This window comes from Scyliorhinus torazame, chromosome 3 (assembly GCF_047496885.1).
Source record: "Scyliorhinus torazame isolate Kashiwa2021f chromosome 3, sScyTor2.1, whole genome shotgun sequence".
In the NCBI taxonomy this organism is placed as follows: domain Eukaryota; kingdom Metazoa; phylum Chordata; class Chondrichthyes; order Carcharhiniformes; family Scyliorhinidae; genus Scyliorhinus; species Scyliorhinus torazame.
Genome location: NC_092709.1, coordinates 119,751,566 through 119,775,255, shown reverse-complemented (window position 1 = coordinate 119,775,255; position 23,690 = coordinate 119,751,566). Strand labels below are relative to the sequence as shown.

The following is a 23,690-nucleotide window of genomic DNA, read 5'->3' as shown; positions in this document are numbered from 1 at the left end:
GGTGATTAGGGGAGAGCTAATCTCCACTAGGGCCCACAAGGAGGGGAAGGAGAGGAGAGAGAGGGAGAGGTTGGTGGTGGAGATTTTAAGGGTAGATAGGAGGTATGCAGAGGTTCCCGAGGAGGGACTACTCAAGGAGCGACGAAGCCTCCAGGCCGAGTTCGACCTGTTGACTACCAAGAAGGCGGAGGTGCAATGGAGGAAGGTGCAAGGGGCGGTGTATGAATATGGGGAGAAGGCTAGCCGGATGTTGGCACACCAGCTTCGGAAGCGGGAGGCAGCGAGGGAGATTGGGGGAATTAGGGATGAAGGGGGGAACACGGTGTGGAGTGCAGTGGTAATAAATGGGGTATTTAGAGACTTCTATGAGGGGCTGTATAGGTCTGAGCCCCCGACTGGAGGAGGGGGGGATGCGTCGTTTTCTGGACTGGCTGAGTTCCCGAGGGTAGAGGAGGGGCAGGTGGTGGGGCTTGGGGCACCGGTAGGGCTGGAGGAGCTGACTAAGGGGCTGGGGAGTACGCAGGCGGGGAAGGCACCGGGGCCAGATGGGTTCCCGGTGGAATTTCACAGGAAGTATATGGACCTGTTGGGCCCATTACTAGTGAGAACTTTCAATGAGGCGAGTGAGGGGGGGTCCTACCCCCAATGTTGTCCAAGGCGCTGATCTTGCTGATCTTGAAGCGGGACAAGGACCCTAACAGTGTGGGTCGTATAGGCCAATCTCGCTCCACAAAGTGGATGCGAAGCTGTTACTGAAGGTGTTGGCTACCATAATTGAGGACTGTGTCCCGGGTGATTCACGAGGACCAGACGGGTTTTGTGAAGGGAAGGCAGCTAAACACCAATGTGCGGAGGCTCCTAAATGTAATCATGAAGCCTGCAGGGAAGGGGGACGCAGAGATAGTGGTGGCTATGGATGCGGAGAAGGCCTTCGATAGGGTGGAGTAGGGGTACCTGTGGGAAGTGTTGAGGAGGTTCGGGTTCGGGGAGGGGTTCGTTAGTTGAGTTAGGTTACTGTACGAAGCCCCGGTGGCGAGTGTGGCCACAAATCGGAGGAGGTCGGAATACTTTCGGCTGTACCGGGGGATGAGGCAGGGGTGCCCCCTGCTATTTGCGTTGGCAATTGAGCCTTTGGCGATGGCTTTGAGGGAGTCCAGGAACTGGAGGGTGCTGGTGCGTGGCAGGGGAGAGGAACACCGGGTATTGCTGTATGCCGATGACCTGTTACTGTATGTGGCGGACCCGGTGGGGGGGATGCCGGAGGTGATGCAGATCCTCAGGGAGCTTGGAGACTTTTCCGGGTACAAGCTCAACATGGGGAAGAGTGAGCTATTCGTGATACACCCAGGGGACCAGGGAAGGGGGATAGATGAGCTTCCACTGAAGAAGGCGGAAAGGAGTTTTCGGTACCTAGGGATCCAGGTGGCCAGGAGCTGGGGGGCCCCACACAAGCTCAACTTGACGAGCCTGGTGGAGCAGATGGAGGAGGAGTTTAAAAGGTGGGATATGCTGCCACTCTTCCTGGCGGGTAGGGTACAGTCGGTGAAGATTCCAGTGCCACCCCATCCTTATCCCTAAGGCCTTTTTTAAGCGGGTCAGTGGGAGCATCATGGGGTTTGTATGGGCGACAAAGACCCCGAGGGTGAGAAGGGTATTTCTGGAACGGAGCAGGGACAGAGGAGGGCTTATACGCAAGTGGGTAATGGAGGGGGGGGGGGGGCGTGGAAGAGGCTGGAGATAGAGTCCTGTGTGGGCACGAGCCTGAGGGCGCTGGTGACGCACCGTTGCCGCTCCCGCCGACAAGGTACACCGTGAGTCAAGTGGTGGCAGCGACCCTCAAAATTTGGGGGCAGTGGAGATGCCACATGGGGGAGGCAGACGCTTTTGTGTGGTCCCCGATCCGAGAGAACTATCGGTTTGTCCAGGGGAGAATGGACGGGAGGTTCCTGAGCTGGCACAGGGCAGGTATTAGAAGGATGGGTGACCCGTTTATAGATGGGACGTTTGCGAGCCTTAGGGCGTTGGAGGAAAAGCTCGGGCTCCCCCCTGGAAATGCCTTCAGGTACATGCAGGTAAGGGCGTTTGTAAGACAGCAGGTGAGGGAATTCCCGCTGCTGCCAGCACGTAGGATCCAGGATAGGGTGCTCTCAGGGGTATGGGTTGGAGAAGGCAAGGTCTCGGCGATCTATCAGGAGATGCAGGAGGAGGAGGAGGTCTCGGTGGAGGAGATGAAAGGTAAATGGGAGGAGGAGCTGGGGGAGGAGATAGACGAGGGTACATGGGCGGACGCCCTGGGTACGGTAAATTCTTCCTCCTCTTGCCCCAGGCTTAGCCTGATACAATTTAAGGTTCTGCACAGGGCGCACATGACTGGGGCAAGGCTGAGTCGTTTTCTTGGAGTGGAGGACAGGTGTGTGAGGTGTTCGGGGAGCCCAGCAAATCACGCCCACATGTTCTGGGCGTGCCCAGCGCTGGATGGGTTCTGAAGGGGCATTGCGAGAACGGCGTCTAAGGTGGTAAACACCCGGGTTAAGCCGAGTTGGGGGCTCGCACTATTTGGGGTATCAGACGAGCCGGGAGTGCAGGAGGCGAAAGAAGCCGGTATTCTGGCCTTTGCATCCCTGGTAGCCCGGCGGAGGATTCTGCTACAGTGGAAGGATGCGAGGCCCCCAAGTGTGGCAGCCTGGATCAGCGACATGGCAGGGTTCATTAAATTGGAGAAAGTAAAATTTGCCTTAAGAGGATCTGTGCAAGGGTTCTTCAGGCGGTGGCAACCATTCCTAGACTTTCTAGCGGAGCGTTAGGCAGTGAACAGCAGCAGCAGCAGGGGTGTCTACTACTGTATTTATTATCATTTAATGGGGGGGATTGTATATTGGGAGAATACATGACATAGCTACAAGATGTTTATTTATGTGTTCTTTGAGTTTTCTTATTTCTGTAATTTTTGTTGAAAATATGTAAAAATTTGAATAAAAATATATTTTTTTAAAAATCTCATGAGGCATTTTGAGCATCATAAATCTTGTGAAAGGCCTGTCGCAAGATTTAACGACCTCATCCCAACATCAAGTTTGGTGCGATGAGGCCGCTGAATCGCGCCCATAATGTCCAACATTATGTCGGTGTAATTCTGCAATTGGACAGCAATTGCGAAACAATTCTGATTATGCTAACAATTATATGAAGAACCAACTTATTATCAGTGGGCTCACAGTGTGGTTCATTACACTGGGGCTGGTTTAGCACAGGGCTAAAGAGCTGGCTTTTAAAGCAGACCAAGGCAGGCCAGCAGCACGGTTCAATTCCCGTACCAGCCTCCCCGAACAGGCGCCGGAATGTGGCGACTAGGGGCTTTCCTCAGGAACTTCATTAGAAGCCTACTTGTGACAATCAGCGATTTTTATTTCATTTAATTTCATTACATATATTCACATACAGGACTGTCTTTTGCAAACAAAAAGAGCATGTTCAGATATTGCACTTTTTAGAACTAGACAAAACTTGTAGGACAGCCATGCCTTTGTGCATTCTCCATGGCAGCACCTCTACCAAATCAGAGTCCACTTGTCAACCAATGAGCACTCTCTTCTTATCCAGTATGGCACTGCCAATGTTCCAGGCTGGCACTGCCAGGGTATGCAGGTAGCACAAGCAGTGCCAGGGCACCACCCTGCCCAAAGGGCATGCAGCTGAGAGTCTCCGATCTCCTTGGAGACCCCCACAAGTGCCTTGCGCCTGGAACCCATTTGTGGGGACCAATGCTGAATGGTGCTCACCCAAGATCTCTGAGGTGACGGGATTGAATATCAAAGTCTCAGGTACCTCGGGAATCTGCATATTAGAGTAAGGCTTACTGCCTCGCTCTAATATGCAGATTTGCCAAAACGTGATCCTGCCAATTGTAGACGGGATTCACATCGCAACAACATACGAGATTGCGTTGAATCTCACGAGGCATTGCGAGCCAGGTAGATCCCGGGAACGGTGTCTCCCGGATTTCAGCGAACATGCAGCGCCATGGTGAGCTGCTTTTCTGGCGCAGCGTGGCCGTAGGATCACGCCCTATGTCTCTTTTTTCAGCAATATTCAGGTTAATTTTCAATCCAGAGATGGATCAAATAGATGAATGATAATTGCATTCATTTCCTTTTCTCCTAAATAGCATGACATGGTGTTTGATATTGCTGCACTGGTGCATATTCCAAAATACAATGCCAGCCTAAACTCCATCCTAGTATCAGCAAGTGGCCAGCTTTGTGTTTCAATGATTTGTTGTGTAAAATCCATGGAAGATACGAGTTCATCAATACTTTCAGTTGTATATTATATTCATTGTTATATGGGCATGCAATGAAGAGCAATGGCAGGGCTACCAGGCTGTAGGAAACTTGCTAAGTAGTTCCAATACAGACATGGGGAATCCACACCGAATGAAACAAAAAATTTTGATTTATTTACAATTATGGTAAATACACTTCCCGGTAGATCCCTACCAGGTCTCTTTCTGGTCGGTGCCTTACTGGCCGACCTTTTATACAATGCTTAATGGAGTCCCCCCCCCTCCCCCCCACCCCTCAGTGAGGGAGCTCGTACTCCGCAAGAACCACGGAGCAGATAATCACTCCACCCCATAGGTCTCGTGCGAGATATCGTAAACTGTAAAGGGCTGACGGGAAACATAATATGAAATTAAATCCAATGTAAACTACCTGGCACAAGGTACTATTGGGTACCTCACATTGGAATCTTCCATTAAGGTTCTTTATCTGCAACTGTTGCCATATGCTGCAGGTGCTGCACACAGCTTTCAGTTTGGCTGCCATGTCCTGATTATCACGGTGTACTGATATCATCTGGGGAAAGTATTGTCAAGTTTCAAATAGGGCCACTCTCTTTGCACCTACCTCCTATAGCTTCATGTCATTACAGAGACAGGGTTGAGAACTACACTACTCCACTACTTGTCAATATAAGCCTCAATTCTCACCAACTTATATAAAATGGCAGCAGAGACCTGAGTCCAGAAGTCCTGTAACTGAACTTGGCACACACCATTTTTGCTGACGGAATACGGGTGACATAGTTTGCAACTCCGTCGTTCATGAAGGCAGCTGTTCATGTGGCCTTTAGACCTGGCCGGTGAAGGTTTATAGCTGTCAGAGTACTTTGGAGAGGCAGGATACCCTTTAGAGAGGTCCAGGGACACATTTTGGAGAGCTACGTTACCCTTCGGCAGAGGTCAAGTGACCTTTGAGATTGTTACTGGTGAGACATGAATATGTGTAAATTGTGGATAACCTCATTAGAACTGCCACGCTGATTGTAACTGTTAAGCTGTCAAAGGAACCGTCAAACCTCAAGTGATCTGTAAAGGCATTTATATCTCTAAGACTTTAAATTTTTGGAAAAAAACTGCATGCAGTTTTAAAGAAAATCGGTGCTTGCTAAATCACTGTTGACATAAGTCTGAGGATTATTCATAGAATGATAGAAACTTACAGTGCAGAAGGAGGCTATTCGGCCCATCGAGACTGCACCGGCCCTTGGAAAGAGCACCCTACTTAAGCCCACATTTCCACACTATCCCCGTAACCCAGTGACCCCACCTAGCGTTTTGGACACTGAGGGCAATTTACCATTGCCAATCCACCTAATCTGCACATCTTTGGACTGTGGGAGGAAACCGGAGCACCCCAGAGGAAAGCCACGCAGACAGGGGTAGTAAGTGCAATCTGCACACAGTCACCAGAGGCTGGAATTGAACTCGGGTCCTTGGAGCTGTGAGGCAGCAGTGCTAACCACTGTGCCAGCTGGGTAATAATAATAGTTATAAATTATTATAGGATTTGTGCTGTATAATTGATTTCACAACCAATCATTAACACAGTGGGATAAGTGCCAGATCACAGTTTGATTGACAGCTTTGACAACTCCAAGTGCTTATAAAGTCTTTAAAGTGGGGGTATGAATACAAATAATTGTTCTTATATGGGATTAAGGATCTGAAGGGAGTTAAATGTTGTGAATGCTTTTTTACAATGAGTGTAGTGAGTTCATCAATAGTCACTCAAGAGCTTTATTTCATTTTATCTCAGAAACTGCTTATGATGGATACTGGGTGGGTTGGCATGGCGAATGGGTTACGTACGTTTGCATAAGGCTATTAATGGCCATGGAGGTAGGTGAGGGGGGGGCATGGCTGGTGAAGGCTGGAGGCATGATGTTTGTTTTATTGTTCTTTTAAAGCCGAAACAAAGATCACCAAGGCAGGTCTTTTGCAGAGTCTGCCTCCATATCCGATAGCCCGTGTGGCTTCTTCTAAACTCTATCCAGGGGTGGCGGGCCTGACTTCTGTTATCACCCAATCTCCCCACTCCTTGCTAATGCCACCCCACAACTCTCTCTCCCCCACCCCCACAGAACCAAAACCCAACTGATTGGGGAACTTTCTTCCAAGTGGAGTTTGTTGAGCTGGGATAATTAAGGCCATACTCTCTTCATACTTCCATTTTGAATTTTCTGTGACTTCACTCTCATTCATCACTCATCGCATTTTTCTTTCAGAATGCTTTCAACATTCTTTTTGCGCTTTAAAAAAGCATTCAACATTTTTCATCTCAATATGAGCCACTAACCTTTAAGCGAGTGTGCCCCTTAATTTTGAACAAGAGCCCGACAAGGACGGCAAGGTTGTAATATTTTGTAACCCTCGTCATTTCACTCCTTGTGTATGGTTCAAACTGCTTGAAAGCATTTTATATTTATAACAGGTCTCAAAGCACTCGAAGGCCAACTCATCATTCTGCTAGTATGAAATATAGCTGGGGTTGCAGAATTAGCCTTGCAATAGTATCCCAAAGCAACAAAATAAACTTTTATTGTCATTGCTATGACTGCCTGAATAGTGTTAATTGACAAGTTGAATCCTCCTGATTATTGTTGAAAGCATGCTTACCCAGGGAATGTTTGTTGATTGGCATTACATTTTTTATTGTATACAAGTGAAGGCAGGAATGCTTATTTCAGATATTTTCCCTCTGACGCAATGTGGAATGAAAATATTTCTGTGACCGTTATTTCTTATGACTCTTTCACTGGAAGCTAAACAATGCATCCATGTTATGTTATTAGCATTCAGTCACTTATTCTGACTATCGAATGCAGTCTAATGATTTTAGACTTACGAAATGCTCTGTAGAACTCCTCCTGTATTAGATGCTTGTCACTATTATAGTCATCATATTTCAGTAGATCAAATAATGAGCACTGAGAGAGATCCTTTCCGAGCCTATCCTGTTTAATTACCTGATAAAAGAAAATTACAATGATTTATTAAATCATCACATAAAAGGTACAATCTGATTAAGCCACACTGAAATGTAAAAATTACAACAGAAGAAAGTAACCGGTTTTTAAAGCATCAGCAGAATTGAAAACCTCCTGCAATGTGCATTATGAAGCAGCTGATGTAATTTCTGGAAGCAGAAAAGACATCAAGAACATTAGACAATATCATTTCAAGCAGCATCAACATCATAAACTTAAATTTGCTCTACAGCTGTGCTAGCTTTCTGTAATGCTGTTTGTATGACTTTCATACAGACAAATATTTGCCCTTGGCTCTGTACATTACTTCCTAGGTTTTTAAATTACTTATTATACATAAAGCCTAAATACTTTTTACTGCAGTCCTTTCATTGAACACATACCTTTTCGTCTATGCAGTCTCCAAGATGCATTTTTACAGCTTCTGCTACCACTATCAGATTTCATTACACAAATATTATTTTCCTTTTTTCTGAAAAGCAACCTCTTAAACCCAAAATCCCATCACTAACAACTCTCTGCTAGACTTCATTAGACTGAAGACAGTGTTAAAAACGAGGAAAGTTATGATTAAAAAATGAAATTGAGATAAAAGAAAATGAAACAGGGAGATGTCTGAAAAGGTGTTGAGGTGCAAATTAGCATACATCAGTGGGAAAAGCAAGTGTTTACCTTGATGATGTGAGGAAAACAGTAGGGGTAAAGAATATGTAACTTCAAACTGGAGAGATAGGGAAAATGACATGTTTATGCTAAAAGCTGGCTCCACCGGCTAGGTAACATCAAAGGCAATGAATGGTATATCATTAGCAGAATGACTGGGACTGGAAAAAGGGGAGACAGACATAGGCACAGCTACCATCAGCCATATCCAGCTGCAGAAATAGCTCCCCGAAAACAAGTTATTGCTAAACAGGCAGCAGGTTAAAATCAAAAGTCAAAACAAGCAGATTTTGCTTTCGCTGAAACTGAAGGTGGCCCTAACCTGTGTAGCTGGATTTAGCTACTGGGCCATATAATATTGGATGTTGTTTTCGAACAAAGGGGCATCTCAAGAGTTAAGGAAATGTCAGTAGCTGGCAACAAAGCCATAATTTAATGTGATACCGTGTGTGTATAACCAGTGCACTTATGTGTTGTAGTGTATTATAGTCCTTGTCGTGTTTTTTTCTTTTAAGTTAATCATAGAATCATAAATTTACTGCGCAGAAGGACGCCATTTGGCCCATCGAATCTGCAACCTAACCCTGTAATCCAGCAACCCCACCCAACGATTTGGACACTAAGGGCAATTTAGCATGGCCAATCCACATCTTTTGACTGGGGGAGGAAATCGGAGCACCCAATGGAAACTCACGCAGACACGGGGAGAAAGGGCAAACACCTCACAGACAGGCACTCGAAGCTGGAATGGAACCCGGCAGCCTGGAGCTGTGAGGCTTATTAACCACTGGGTTAATAAATATTTTTTATTAATTGTTTACACAATGACTGGACTACTTCTTCCTGGTTCACACATTTTTATCACAGAATATCAAATTGAAAAAACACAAATAAGTTACTCTTCTGGGTTTTGGGATACTCTCACATTTAACATCAGTAGGTTTCTCAACAACAGTTACCCCGAACAGGCGCTGGAATGTGGCGACTAGGGGCTTTTCACAGTAACTTCATTTGAAGCCTACTTGTGACAATAAGCGATTTACATTACATTACATTATACTCCACTACAAGCATCCTGGAACAGACAAATGTCCACTTAGCAAATTCGTTACGATTTCAATATAAATACAGTAATGTGTTTGCACATTTTATTTAATATTTATTAAACAAACATTATTGCTTTAATATATAGCTTGCCATGTTGTCTTTAAAACTTCATTTTACACTTGCACATCTTTATAAATTTACTTCTTCCAAAAGATGTGCAGGTTAGGTGGATTGACCATGCTAAATTCTCCCTCGGGTGGAGTTTCAGGAATAGCGGAGTGGGGGGGGGGGGATTGGGCCTCGGCAGGGTGGTCTTTCGAAGGGTCGGTGCAGACTTGATGGGCCAAATGGCCTCCTTCTGCATTGTAGGGATTCTATCATGAATGCTGCTCTTTCTTGTGTCTGATGTTCTTCCCTCCCCTGTCATGTTATGTATTCTAGTATTTCATTGAAATTGTCCCTATTTCTGAACAAACCTCAACATTACAGCAGAAGAGATGTTCAGATGCGATTTAACATATCAAGGAGAAATGTGTTGTAGCTGAACATTATACTCATTCCTGATGGACCTTTTTTGTTTGTTTTAGTCAGTACAGATTGACAGTCCAATATCTACTAGTGGTATTCAATTTATTGAAGAACTGTATCAATTCTGGGCTTTATTGATGAATAATATTATTGATCAAATCATATCCCTAGTTGCTGATTAATTAGTATACTTGGAATGAAGAATTTACCGATAGCATGCACTTTTACATGCATGTTCCAGTCTGGAACTATGGGTAGTGATAGTAGAGGGTCCAATTTCTTTCTATCAATGACTGACCAGGAATCTCTCTTGTTTTTACCAGTTGTCATTAGCATATGTTTTAAGGATTTACAGGTTTACAATGAATCTGTTTGGTTGCGTTATGAACATATTTTCCTTGGTTATCCAGTCCTGATTTGGGCCTTGAACCTCTGGTTTCCTCCAGGTGGTGTCCAGTTTCCTCCTACAGTCCAAAGATGTGCAGGTTAGGTGGATTGGCCATGCAAAATTGTCCTTCGTGTCCAAAAAGGTTAGGTGGGGTTACTGGGTCACGGGCATAGGGTGCAGGTGTGGGCTTAAGTAGCTTGCTGTTTCCAGGGGCTGGTGCAGACTCAATGGGCTGAACGGCCTCCTACTGCACTGTAAATTATATACAGTAAGAAGTCTTACAACACCAGGTTAAAGTCCAACAGGTTTATTTCAAATCACTAGCTTTTGAGCACTATTCCTTCCTCAGGTGAATGAAGAGTATGTTCCAGAAACATATATATAGACAAAGTCAAAGATGCAAGGCAATGCTTTGAATGTGAGCATTTGCAGATAATTAAGTCTTTACATATCCAGAGATAGGGGGATCAGATCTCTGGATCTGTAAAGACTTAATTACCTGCAAATGCTTGCATTCAAAGCATTGTCTTGCATTTTTGACTTTGTCAATATATATATTTCTGGAACATACTCTTCATTCACCTGAGGAAGGAGCAGTGCTCCGAAAGCTAGTGATTTGAAACAAACCTGTTGGGCTTTAACCTGCTGTTGTAATACTTCTTACTGTGCTCACCCCAGTCCAACGCCAGCATCTCCACATCATAAATTATATAATAACTGTTATAACCTGCCTGCTTACCACTGGCTGGGGACTAATGGCAATCCCACAATCCTTCGGGACTATGAGCTTCCCCAATGAGTGGGGCGGAGAAATCATTAGCAGATTCCCTGCATAAATAAAGCTGGCCAGTATGGAACCAGCGAGAGAGGAGTGAGCAGCAAGGGAGTTACTGCTGCTGTTGTATATATATATATGTTATTGTTAATAAATGTTATTTCTTTCTATTCTACAACTCGTGCTGGATTCTTCGTGACCCTCACAAAACTGGCGACGAGAGTTAAAATAGATAGCTGTCTACGCTGCTGAAGCCACCTCCCTGGATTTTTGTTGGATACAGGTTGGAAGTTTCTTTTCTGTTACACCATGCCTCTGTATGGACGTTTGGATGTCTTTGATGCTGCGCTGGAAAGTTGGAACCTGTACGCACAACGGATGCATTACTATTTCCGGGCAAACAACATCACCGAAAACGAGCACCAGGTGGTCATTTTGCTCACCGTCTGTGGCCTGCATACGTTTGGGGTGATTAGGAGCCTTACGTACCCAGTTGCGCCTGACACCAAGACATTTGATGAACTTGTGACCTTAGTGGGGCAACATTTTAACCCAACCCCGTCCGCGATAGTCCAGCTTTACTGGTTTAATACCGCTGAAAGGACCCCAGGAGAATCCCTTGCAGCGTTTCTCCCTAGGTAGCCTACTGGGTCAGGATCCGCAGGATTGCGGAGTACTGTGACTATGGAGAGACCTTGTCAGAAATGTTACATGACCGTTTGGTTTGTGGTAATAACAATGCGGCCACCCAGAGAAAGTTGTTAGCTGAGCCAACATTGACTATTCAACACGCCCCCGCCCGACTGACACTTCGTATCTTCATTCTTTTCTCGGCCTCATAAACTATTACGGGAAGTTCCTCCGCAATCTGGCAACTACGCTGGCCCCGTTGCACCTTCTGCTAAAGAAGAATCACACCCGGGTTTGGGGTCAGCATCAAGAAACCGCTTTCCGGCGGGTAAAACAACAATTGTCGTTGTCTGGGTTACTAACCCACTATGTTCCTGGAAAGCCTTTGCTCATCACGTGTGATGCATCCCATATGGTATTGGGGCTGTCCTGTCCCACAAGATGGAGAACGGGGCCGATAGCTTCCACCTCCCGCACATTGATGGCAGTGGAATAGAAGTACGCGCAGATCGAGAAGGAGGGCCTGGCGGTGGTCTTTGTGGTGAAACGCTTCCACCACTATGTGTATGGCCGCCACTTCATTATCATGACTGACCATAAGCCTCTGCTGGGGCTTCCTCCGAGAGGATAAGCCAATACCGCCCATTGCTTCCGCACAGATCCAGCGCTGGGCTTTGTTGCTCGCTGCCTACGAGTATTCTCTGGAGCATAAACCAGGGACCCAGATAGCGAATGCCGATGCACTGAGCGGATTGCGTTTGTCGACCGGCCCCATGCCGGCCCCCACGACCGGTGAGGTGGTTGCAACCCTAAATTTTCTGGACTCCTTGCCTGTTACGGCATCACAGATCCGTGAGTGGACCCAGACGGAGCCAGTTCTGTCAAAGGTTCGGCACACAAAGGTGGGCAACAAAGACAGCTCCCAGATGAGTTGCGGGCATTTTCCCCCAAGCTGTCAGAATTTAGCGTGGAATACGGTATTCTCTTGTGGGGGACACGTGTGATTGTCCCTGAAAAAGGACAGGAGCTGATACTAAGGGACTTGCACAATGGGCATCCGGGTGTTACCAAAATGAAAATGTTGGCCCGGAGTCATGTCTGGTGGCCAGGCCTCGACACCGACATTGAGAGGGTAGCCCAAAACTGCTCCATTTGCCAGGAGCATCAGAAGCTTCCGCCGGCCGCGCCCCTACATCACTGGGAATGGCGAGGGCGGCCTTGGGCGCGCTTGTGTGCGGATTTCGTCGGCCCTTTTCAAGGATCCATGTTCCTTCTGTTAATCGATGCCTAAATGGTTAGAGGAGCATAGGATGGTAGGTACAATGTCCTGCGCAACAATCAAGAGAAGATACGTTTGTCTTTCAGTACGCATGGTCTCCCCGAGGTGCTGGTCATGGACAACGGCACTCCGTTCACCAGTGAGGAGTTTGCGAGGTTCATGAAGATGAATGGCATACGCCATATCCGCACCGCTCCATACCATCTGGCTTCCAATGGTTTGGCGGAGTGTGCAGTGCAGACATTCAAACGGGGCCTAAAGAAGCAGTCTTCCCAGTCTATGGACATTAGACTGTTTGTTTTCATACAGGACCACTCCACTTGCGGTGACTGGGGTAGCTCCCATGGAATTTCTAATGGGCCGGAGACTTCGCACTCGCCTTAGCAAGGTTTTCCTGGACGCCGTACTCAAGAATGGTAGGGACATGACCTTTCTCGGCATCGGCCGATTCGGCAGTTTGCGCCCAGTGACCCAGTGTTTGTTCGAAATTTTGCTGGTGGTGCACATTGGTTCTCTGGCGCTTTCTTTCGCCGAACGGGCCCTATCTCTTACCAGGTGCAAGCCCAGGGTCGTCTCCAGCGCAAGCATGTAGAACACGTTTGGTCCAGAAAACCATTTCTTCCAAAAATACCCCGGCCCCGGGGCTCACTTCAACAGCCACAGAGACCAGACACAGTGGAGAGTCTATCTCACAATCTTCCTCTGGTGCCGCACTCAAAGCCTGCGCATGTCGTTGCCATGTGGAGATAGGGACGCCGAGATGACGAAGGCAGTGGACTCCAACTCCGAGATGGAGACACAGGACGCCTCAGAGGGAGAGCCCTCGGGCCCACAGGCCGTGGATGTATAACTGTTATGCGTTCATCTCGGAAGCGCCGTTCTCTATCCCGTTACACTGCGCCCGATCCAGCGTCTCATGCAAATGATGTACGGCCTGCGGCAAAACGAGTCCGACGTCCCCCTTCACCAGGGTCTTAGGTGGATTCCTTGGACTCTGGTGGGGAGGGATGTTTTTTTTAAATAAATGTTTTATTAACGTTTTTCCAAAGAGTGTTTTTACGTGACAAAAATAGAAATACAGATAATAAAAAATAACAATCAACATATCCCAAATCTTACAGTGAAACTACTTACACAACAGAAAGGTTTTTCCCTTTTTTAAAAACAGAACAAGGTGGGTTTTGTCTCCATGCCCAACTCACATTATATCAACAGTACCCCCACCTGAACCCCCCCCCCCCCAGGATGCTGCTGCTGCTGACACTTACTGCTCCCCTAGAAAGTCAAGGAAAGGTTGCCACCACCGGGAGAACCCCTCAAGGACCCTCTCAAGGCGAACTTTATTCGCTCCAGGCTGAGGAACCCCGCCATATCGCTAACCCAGGTCTCCACACTCGGGGGTTTCGAGTCCCTCCACATTAACAGAATCCGTCTCCGGGCTACCAGGGAGGCAAAGGCCAGTACCTCGGCCTCTTTTGCTTCCTGCACTCCCGGATCCTCCCAGATATTGCTACTGTTGGACTCGCCTTCACCCGAGTGTCCAAAATCCTAGACATCACCGTCGCAAACCCCTGCCAGAATTCTTTAAGCGCCGGGCATGCCCAAAACATATGGGCATGGTTCGCCGGACTCCCTGCACATCTCGGGCACCTGTCCTCCACCCGAAAAAACATACTCATTCTTGCCGCTGTTATATGAGCCCGATGCACCACCTTAAACTGAATTAAACTGAGCCTGGCACATGATGAGGAGGAGTTCACCCTGTCCAGCCCGTCGGCCCACAGGCCCTCATCCAGCTCCTCACCCAGCTCCTCCTCCCACTTGCCCTTCAACTCCTCTACTGAGGCTTCCTCCGCCTCCTGCAGCTCCTGATATATGTCCGACACCTTCCCCTCCCCTACCCAGATGCCAGACACCACCCTGTCCTGGATCCTACGCAGCAGCGGAAATGTCCCCACCTGTTTTCTAAGAAAGTCCCGAACCTGGAGGTACCTGAACGCATTCCCCGGGGGTAGGCCGAACCTCTCCTCCAGCCCCTGCATGCTGGGGAAAGTCCCATCTATAAACAGGTCCCCCATCCTCCTAATACCTGCCCTATACCAGCCTTGGTATCCCCCATCCAACCTACCTGGAGCAAATCTGTGGTTATTCCGTATCGGGGTCCACACGGGGTCTCCACTGTGTCTCCTCCACTACCCCCAGATCCTCAGTGCCGCCGTCACCACCGGACTAGTGGTGTATCGTGCCGGTGAGAACGGCAGCGGAGGCGTAACAAGTGCCCCTAGGGTGGTGCCTCCACACGGCGCCGCCTCCAACCGCCCCCACGCCGCCCCTTCCTCCATCATCCATTTCCTGATCATGGCCAAATTGGCCACCCAGTAATAACCGCAGATGTTCGGCAGAGCCAGTCCTCCTACCCCCCCCCCCCCCCCCCCCCCCCCCCCCCCCAGCCAGCTACACTCCAAGAATACCCTTTTGACTTGCGGGGTTTTATTCGCCCACACAAATCCCGTAACAATCCTATTCACCCGCTTGAAAAAGGACTTGGGGATGAAAATGGGGAGGCACTGAAACACGAAGAGGAACCTGGGGAGAACGGTCATCTTCACAGTCTGCACCCGTCCTGCCAAGGAAAGCGGGAGCATATCCCACCTTTTAAACTCTCCCTCCATCTGCTCCACTAGCCGGGTTAAGTTGAGCCTGTGCAGGGCATCCCAGTTCCCGGCCACTTGTATCCCCAAGTACCGAAAGCTCCTCTCCACTATCCTGAGCGGGAGCTCCCTCAGTCTCTCCTCCTGGCCCCTAGAGTGGACCACGAACAGCTCACTCGTCCTCACGTTCAACTTATACCCCGAGAACCACCCGAAGTCCCGCAGGATCCGCATGACCTCCCCCATCCCCTCTAACGGGTCCGAAATATACAACAGCAGGTCATCCGCAAAGAGGGAGACCCGATGCTCCTCCCCTCCACGCACCAGTCTCCTCCAATCCCCCAAAGTCCTGAGCGCAATGGGCAACGGCTCGATTGCCAGGGCAAACAGTAACGGGGACAGGGGATACCCCTGTCTCGTCCCCTGGTGCAGCCTGAAATATTCCGACCTTAGCCGGTTTGTGGACACACTCGCTACAGGGGCCTGATACAGCAGCTTGACCCACCCTATAAATCCCTCCCCAAATCCAAACCTGCCTAGTGCCTCCCACAGATACTCCCACTCCACCCTGTCAAAGGCCTCCTCCGCGTCCATCGCAGCCACCACCTCCACCTCCCCCCCCTCCGATAATATTCATGATAATATTCAGGAGCCTCCTCACATTCGTGTTCAGCTGCCTGCCCTTAACAAAACCCGTCTGGTCCTCCCCAATCACTCCCGGGACACAGTCCTCTATTCCGGTTGCCAGAATTTTTGCCAACAACTTGGCATCCACGTTCAGGAGCGATATCGGCCTGTAGGACCCACACCGAAGCGGATCCTCCTCCTTCTTCAGGATAAGCGAGATCAATGCCTGCGACATTGTTGGAGGGAGGATCCCTTTCTCCTTTGCCTCATTGAAGGTTCTCATCAGGAGCGGGCTTAACAGCTCCGAGAACGTCTTATAAAACTCTACGGGGAAGCCGTCCGGGCCCGGGGCCTTGCACGTCTGCATGCCTGCCAGCCCCCTGACTACCTCCTCCAACCCAATCGGGGCCCCCAGTCCCCGCACCCGCTCTGCCTCCACCCTTGGGAACCTCAACCGGTCCATGAACCGCCTCATCCCTTCCCCCTCCTCGGGGTGGGGGTTCCGACTTGTATAACCTTCCGTAGAACTCCCTGAAGACTTCATTGACCCTCTCTGGGCTCAGCACAATGTTGCCTTCCCTATCCCGCACTCCCCCGTCTCTCTGGCCGCCTCCCTCCTGCGCAGCTGGTGTGCCAGCATCCTACTCGCCTTCTCCCCATACTCATAATCTGTCCCCTTCGCTTTCCTCAGCTGCGCCTCCGCCTTCCCCGTGGAAGCAAGTTAAACTCCGCCTGTAATTTCCGGCGCTCGTTCAACAGCCTATTCAACAGAGGCCCTCTGGGGCCTCCGCGTACCTCCTATCTACCCTGAGTATCTCTCCCACCACTCTCTCCCTCTCCGCCCTCTCCTTCTTCTCTCTATGGGACCTAATGGAGATTAACTCTCCCCTAATGACCGCCTTCAGAGCCTCCAAAACCACTGCCACCGTCACCTCTCCTGTGTCATTCGCTCCCACATAATTCTCAATACTCCTCCTTATCCGCCCGCACACCTCTTCGTCCGCCAGCAGCCCCACATCCAGTCACCAGAGTGGGCGCTGACCCCGTTCCGCCCCCAGTCGCAGTTCCACCCAGGGCGGGCATGGTCCGAGACCGCAATGGCCGAGTATTCTACCCCCTCCACCCTCGGGATTAACACCCTACTCAACATAAAGAAGTCTATTCGCGAATAGACTCGAGGGCATGAGAGAAAAAGAAAAACTCCTTCGTCCTTGGCCGCGTAAACATCCAGGGGTCTACTCCCCCCATCTGGCCCATGAACTCCCACAAGGCCCTGGCCGCCGCCGGCCTCTTTCCCGTTCTGGACTTGGAACGATCCAAGCTCGGATCCAAGACCATATTAAAGTCCCCTCCCATAATCAGGTGACTTATCTCCAAGTCCGGGATCCTACCCAACACGTGCCTCATAAAGTCCGCATCATCCCAGTTCGGGGCATATACATTCACTAACACCACCCGGGCCCCCTGCAGCTTGCCACTCACCATTATATACCTGCCCCCCTTATCCGTCACGATGCTGCCCGCCTCAAATGCCACTCGTTTACTGACCAAAATAGCCACTACTCTGATCTTTGAGTCTAACCCCGAGTGAAACACCTGTCCCACCCATCCTTCCCTCAGCCTCGTCTGGTCCGCGAGCTTTAAGTGCGTCTCGTGCAACATGGCCACGTCCGCCTTCAACCCCTTTAAATGCGAGAACACACGGGACCGCTTGACCGGCCCATTCAGGCCCCTCACGTTCCACGTGATCAGCCTGGTCGGGGGGGGGGTAACCACCCCCCCATCCCGCCGACAAGCCATCTCCCTTTTTCGGCCAACCGCGAGCACCCGCCTCCCTCCTCCAGCTCTCCCCCCGGCGCCCCCCCGCCCGACTTTCCATCCATACCCCTCATCTGGCTCCCCTTCAGTCAGCAAAGCAGCACCCCTTCTCCCCCCCCACCCCCCCCCCCGCCAAGCATCTGCTTAGCTCTGGTTTCCCCCCCATTGTGCTTCCGTGAGTAAGCTCACCCATGCTGACCCAGGCCGCTCCCGCCTCTATATACCAACCCTTAACTTGTTGCCTCCTTCGGGCCACCCCCCCCTCCCCCGCAGGGTAGAGGGGCAAGCGCCATCTGGGACCTCCCCGTGCGCCGGACAGCCCCTTTTTCGGCCAACCGCATGCCCCCGCCTCCCTCCTCCAGCTCTCCCCCCGGCGGCCCCCTCGCCCGACTCTCCATCCATATCCCTCACCTGGCTCCCCTTCAGTCAGCAAAGCAGCACCCCTTCCCCCTTCCCCCCGCCAAACCCCCCCCCGCAACCTCCCCTCCCTGGACTCCGGGAGCACTGAGAGCTTCATCCACCCCGATTCGGTAAGGCGCTGCTCCCTCGCGGTACACCCCATTAACCAAAGAATCCCCCATGCCTCCGGATCCCACTCCGTGGCGATCCGGGGGTACTGCATCGTCACCCTCACCATCCAGGGCGTAGAGTTCAGTGGCTTCCAGCTCTACGTCCTCCCCAACCTCTGTGCTGCCTTGCTACTCGGCCTGGACTTCCAGTGTAACCTCCAGAGCCTAACCCTGAAATTTGATGGGCCCCTACCACCCCTTGCTGTATGCGGCCTCACGATACTCAAGGTCGACCCGCCTTCTCTGTTTGAAAACCTCACCCTGGATTGCGAACCCGTCGCCTCCAGGAGCAGACGGTACAGCGCCCAGGACAGGACATTCATCAGGTCTGAGGTCCAGCGGCTGCTGCAGGACGGTATCATCGAGGCCAGCAACAGCCCCTGGAGAGCCCAAGTGGTAGTGGTGAAAACGGGGGAGAAAAACAGGATGGCCGTTGACTACAGTCAGATCATCAATCGGTACACGCATCTAGACGCATACCAACTCCCACGCATATCTGATATGGTCAATCAGATTGCACAATACCAGGTCTTCTCGACAGTGGACCTTAAATCTGCCTACCACCAGCTCCCCCTTCGCAAGGCGGATCACCCGTACACCGTGTTTGAAGCAGACGGCCGCCTTTACCATTTCCTTAGACCCCCTTTTTCAGCCAACCGACGGCGTCACTAACGGGGTCTCGGTTTTCCAACGGGAGATGGACCGAATGGTTGACCGGTACGGACTGCGGGCCACTTTGCCATACCTGGATAATGTCGCCATCTGCGGCCTCGACCAGCAGGACCACGACGCTAACCTTTCCAAAATTCTCCACACCGCCAAACTCCTCAATCTAACCTACAACAAGGAGAGGTGTGTGTTCAGCACGAACCGATTAGCCATCCTCGGCTATGTGATTCAGAACGGAGTTCTAGGGCCCGACCCCAATCGCATGAGCCCCCTCATGGATCTCCCCCTTCCCCACTGCCCCAAGACCCTCAAACGATGCCTGGGGTTCTTTTCGTACTACGCCCAATGGGTCCCTAACTATGCAGGCAAGGCCCGCCCACTCATCCACTCCACCGGTTTCCCACTGACGGCCGAGGCTCACCAGGCCTTCAACAGTATCAAGGCCGACATCGCCAAGGCCGCGATGCACGCGGTCGACGAGGCGCTCCCCTTCCAAGTCGAGAGCGATGCATCAGACGTCGCTCTGGCTGCCATCCTCAATCAGGCAGGCAGGCCTGTGGCATTCTTTTCCCGCACCCGCCATGCCTCCGAAATTCGGCACTCCTACGTCGAAAAGGAGGCCCAAGCTATCGTTGAAGCTGTGCGGCACTGGAGGCATTACCTGGCCGGCGGGAAGTTCACTCTCCTCACAGACCAACGGTCGGTATTGTTCATGTTTAACAACACACAGCGGGGTAAGATCAAAAATGATAAGATCTTGCCGTGGAGGATCGAGCTCTCCACCTTTAATTACGAGATTCTGTATCGCCCCGGTAAGCTCAACGAGCCCCCCGATGCCCTGTCCCGAGGTACATGTGCCAGCACACAAGTGGACCGACACCGGACCCTGCAGGACGATCTCTGTCACCCAAGGGTCACCCGCTTTTATCACTTCATTGAGGCCCGCAATCTTCCCTACTCTATCAAAGAAGTCAGGGCTGTCACCAGAGACTGCCAGGTCTGCACGGAGTGTAAGCCGCACTTCTATCGGCCAGACCGTGCGCGCCTGGTGAAGGCCTCCCGCCCCTTTGAACGCCTCAGCGTGGACTTCAAAGGGCCCCACCCCTCCACCGACCGCAACACGTATTTTCTCAATATGGTCGACGAATATTCCAGATTCCCCTTCGCCATCCCATGCCCCTATATGACGTCTGCCACCATCATCAAAGCCCTCAACACCATCATCGCTCTGTTCGGTTTCCCCGCTTACGTCCACAGCGACCGGGGATCCTCGTTTATGAACGATGATCTGCACCAGTACCTACTCAACAGGGGCATTGCCTCGAGCAGGACGACCAGCTACCATCCCCGGGGAAACGGGCAGGTGGAGCAGGAGAATGGGACGGTCTGGAAGGCAGTCCAGCTGGCCCTATGGTCGATATCTCCCGGCCTCCCGCTGGCAGAAGGTCCTCCCCGACGCACTTCACTCCATTCGGTCGCTCCTGTGCATGGCGACTAACAAAACCCCCCTTGAACGTCTCATGGCCTTCGGGTACACAAAGGGAGAATTCAGAATGTCCAATTCACTGAACAGGGCATCTTTTGGGACTTGTGGGAGGAACCGGAGCACCCGGAGGAAACCATGCAGAAACAGGGGTAACGTTCAGATTGCACAAAGACAGTGACCCTGTGGTAATACCAGGTATTGCGATACCTGAGAGGTGGATGACCATTGGTTAGACCCAGGAGTCTACCATTGGCTGATGTACGTAGCTCCGCCCTGAGAGGCGGAGTATAAGAACCGGTGCCATCCCAGCAGCCTTCACTTTCTGTATCGAAGCTGCTGGGGAAAGAATTCTAGCAGATTAAAGCCTTCAGTTATGAATCACTTCGTCTTGAGAGTAATTGATTGCGCATCAGACCCCAAGCCGGGAATCGAAACAGAGACCCCGGTGGCTGTGAAGCAACAGTGCTAACCACTGTGCTACCGTGGCACTATTGGAGGTGGTGGAAGCAGGTATGATAGTGGCATTTAAGAGACGTTTCGACAAATACATGACTGGGATGGGAATTGAGGGCTTTGGTCCCCGGAAGTGTCGATGGGCAGCATGGTTGGCGGAGGCTTGGAGGTCCGAATGATCTGTTCCTGTGCTGTAGTTTTCTTTGTATTTTGTTCTATGTGGCTGTCATCTCCTAAAAAGACCAACAATGCACGCATATCTTGGACCGTCGCTGGCATCCCTCTCGGCCTGGTGGATGGCCAGATCTTCAGAATGTGTGGTGGCCCCCTGCACATGGGGCGATGCTACTACCACCTTCGCCGGTGTCTGGCCACCTGGGCTGCCACCAGCACTGCGAGGGCAGCCTCTGCGAGATTGACAGCATCAGCCATATTGTTATATCTGTAAGGAATTGGAGAAGGAGACAGACTGACAATCAGTTAGATCTTCCATCCCAGGAACATCAAATTCCCCGAAGCCTACCCAGCATTACGTGTGCTGCCTACTCTCAGAGTGCCATCCACCGAGTCAGTTGTACTGTGAAACCTTGCTCTGCAACTCACCCCTGGCCATAGCAGGAGCCCCTAGACCCAGACCCCTGCCGGGAACATTATGGAGACTGTGTTCAGGTGCCCTTCCCTCATCAACACACTTAACCTTTGGCTGCGAATATACCCCAGTGCTGAAGCCCTGCTCTTGAGTGTTTGATTGTTGGCTTCTACCTCTATGGTGCTGACACTACTAGAGTTCAGGCAAACGTTCAGGCTTCAAAGTTTAATTGAAATTCGATGCAATAAGGTTCGATTCCCGGCTTGGGTCACTGTCTGTGCGGAGTCTGCACGTTGTCCTTGTGTCTGCTTGGGTTTTGTGGTATTATAAGGTATTACGGTACCTGAGAGGCTGAAGTACCATTGGTTAAACCTAGGGGTTTACCATTGGCTGTATAGTATAGTAGATCCGCCCTGATAGGTGGGGTATAAGAACCCGTGCTGTCCCAGCAGTCCTCATTCTGTACCTGAGCTGCTGGGGAATACTTCTAGCTTATTAAAGCCTTCAGTTGGACTACAACCTCGTTTTCGTAGTTATTGATCGTGCATCAGGTTTCTTCGGGATGCTCCGGTTTACTCCCACAAAGTCCCAAAAGGCATGCTGTTAGGTGAACTAGACATTCTGAATTCTCCCTCTGTGTACCCGAACAGACGCCGGAGTATGGCAACTAGGAACTTTTCAGTCACTTCATTGCAGTGTTAATGTAGAATTAGTTTTATCGTCTGAGACATAGCACGTGTACCCACGAGAAGGCACTTGAGAATATTTTGTTTACTAAATGGTCAACAGTACCTTACTATAAAATGTTGAAAACAACTACTCAAGAGTCCATATATCACACTAACCATGACCAGCAAGGAAAAGGCTTTGTCATACCTTTTCACTACAAAATATCAGTACTAACGCAAAGCTGCGACAGTGCATTTATATAAGGAAAACTAAACTAACTTTGAACATTAAACAGTCAACAATACAATGAAATATCTTGCCCCAGGCCACAGAAACAAATGAGATGACAGCATACCACCACACAGCCTCAAGGCTTGAAACATTAAACAGTATACGGGGACAGACTTGCGACCTTGGACGAACTGACGGACGACGTGGAATTACAGACAGGACAGGAACTCCGGCACCATCAAATTAAGTAGTTTCTCTGCAAGAAGATAGCAAGGCACCTAAGGGACACATTACTGGAGGAACTACTAAACATGGACAGCAAGGAGGGAGAACCATGGAACATCTATGGACGGTCAGGACAACAACACACAGGGGATGGATAGAAAGGACACCCACACACAGGGGACGGACAGTCAGGACACCAACACACAGGGGTCGGACAGTCAGGACACCAGCACACAGGGGTCGGACAGTCAGGACACCAGCACACAGGGGACGGACAGTCAGGACACCCACACACAGGGGACGGACAGCCAGGACACCCACACACAGGGGACGGACAGCCAGGACACCAACACACAGGGGTTGGACAGTCAGGACACCAACACACAGGGGTCGGACAGTCAGGACACCAGCACACAGGGGACGGACAGTCAGGACACCCACACACAGGGGACGGACAGCCAGGACACCCACACACAGGGGACGGACAGTCAGGACACCAGCACAGAGGGGACGGACAGTCAGGGCACCAGCACACAGGGGATGGACAGTCAGGATACCAGCACACAGGGGACGGACAGTCAGGACATCAGCACACAGGGGTCGGACAGTCAGGACACCCACACACAGGGGACGGACAGTCAGGACACCCACACACAGGGGACGGACAGTCAGGACACCAGCACACAGGGGACGGACAGTCAGGACACCAGCACACGGGACGGACAGTCAGGACACCCACACATAGGGGACGGACAGTCAGGACACCAGCACACAGGGGACGGACAGTCAGGACACCAGCACACAGGGGACGGACAGTCAGGACACCAGCACACAGGGGTCGGACAGTCAGGACACCAGCACACAGGGGACGGACAGTCAGGACACCCACACATAGGGGACGGACAGTCAGGATACCAGCACACAGGGGACGGACAGTCAGGACATCAGCACACAGGGGACGGACAGTCAGGACACCAGCACACAGGGGACGGACAGTCAGGACACCCACACACAGGGGACGGACAGTCAGGACACCAGCACACAGGGGTCGGACTGTCAGGACA

The 23,690-nt window shown here is 50.7% G+C and overlaps 1 protein-coding gene across 5 annotated transcripts in view; it reads right to left on the bottom strand.

The window, feature by feature from the left end:
• Positions 1 to 23,690, bottom strand: part of fstl5 (follistatin-like 5) — a 1,269,795-nt gene that overhangs the window by 433,725 nt on the left and 812,380 nt on the right. For all 5 annotated transcript variants that reach the window (XM_072496156.1, XM_072496159.1, XM_072496157.1 and 2 more), the window contains one exon: positions 7,188 to 7,308. In XM_072496156.1, the coding sequence (XP_072352257.1) occupies positions 7,188 to 7,308 (121 nt within the window). The remainder of the gene's footprint in view (positions 1 to 7,187; positions 7,309 to 23,690) is intronic.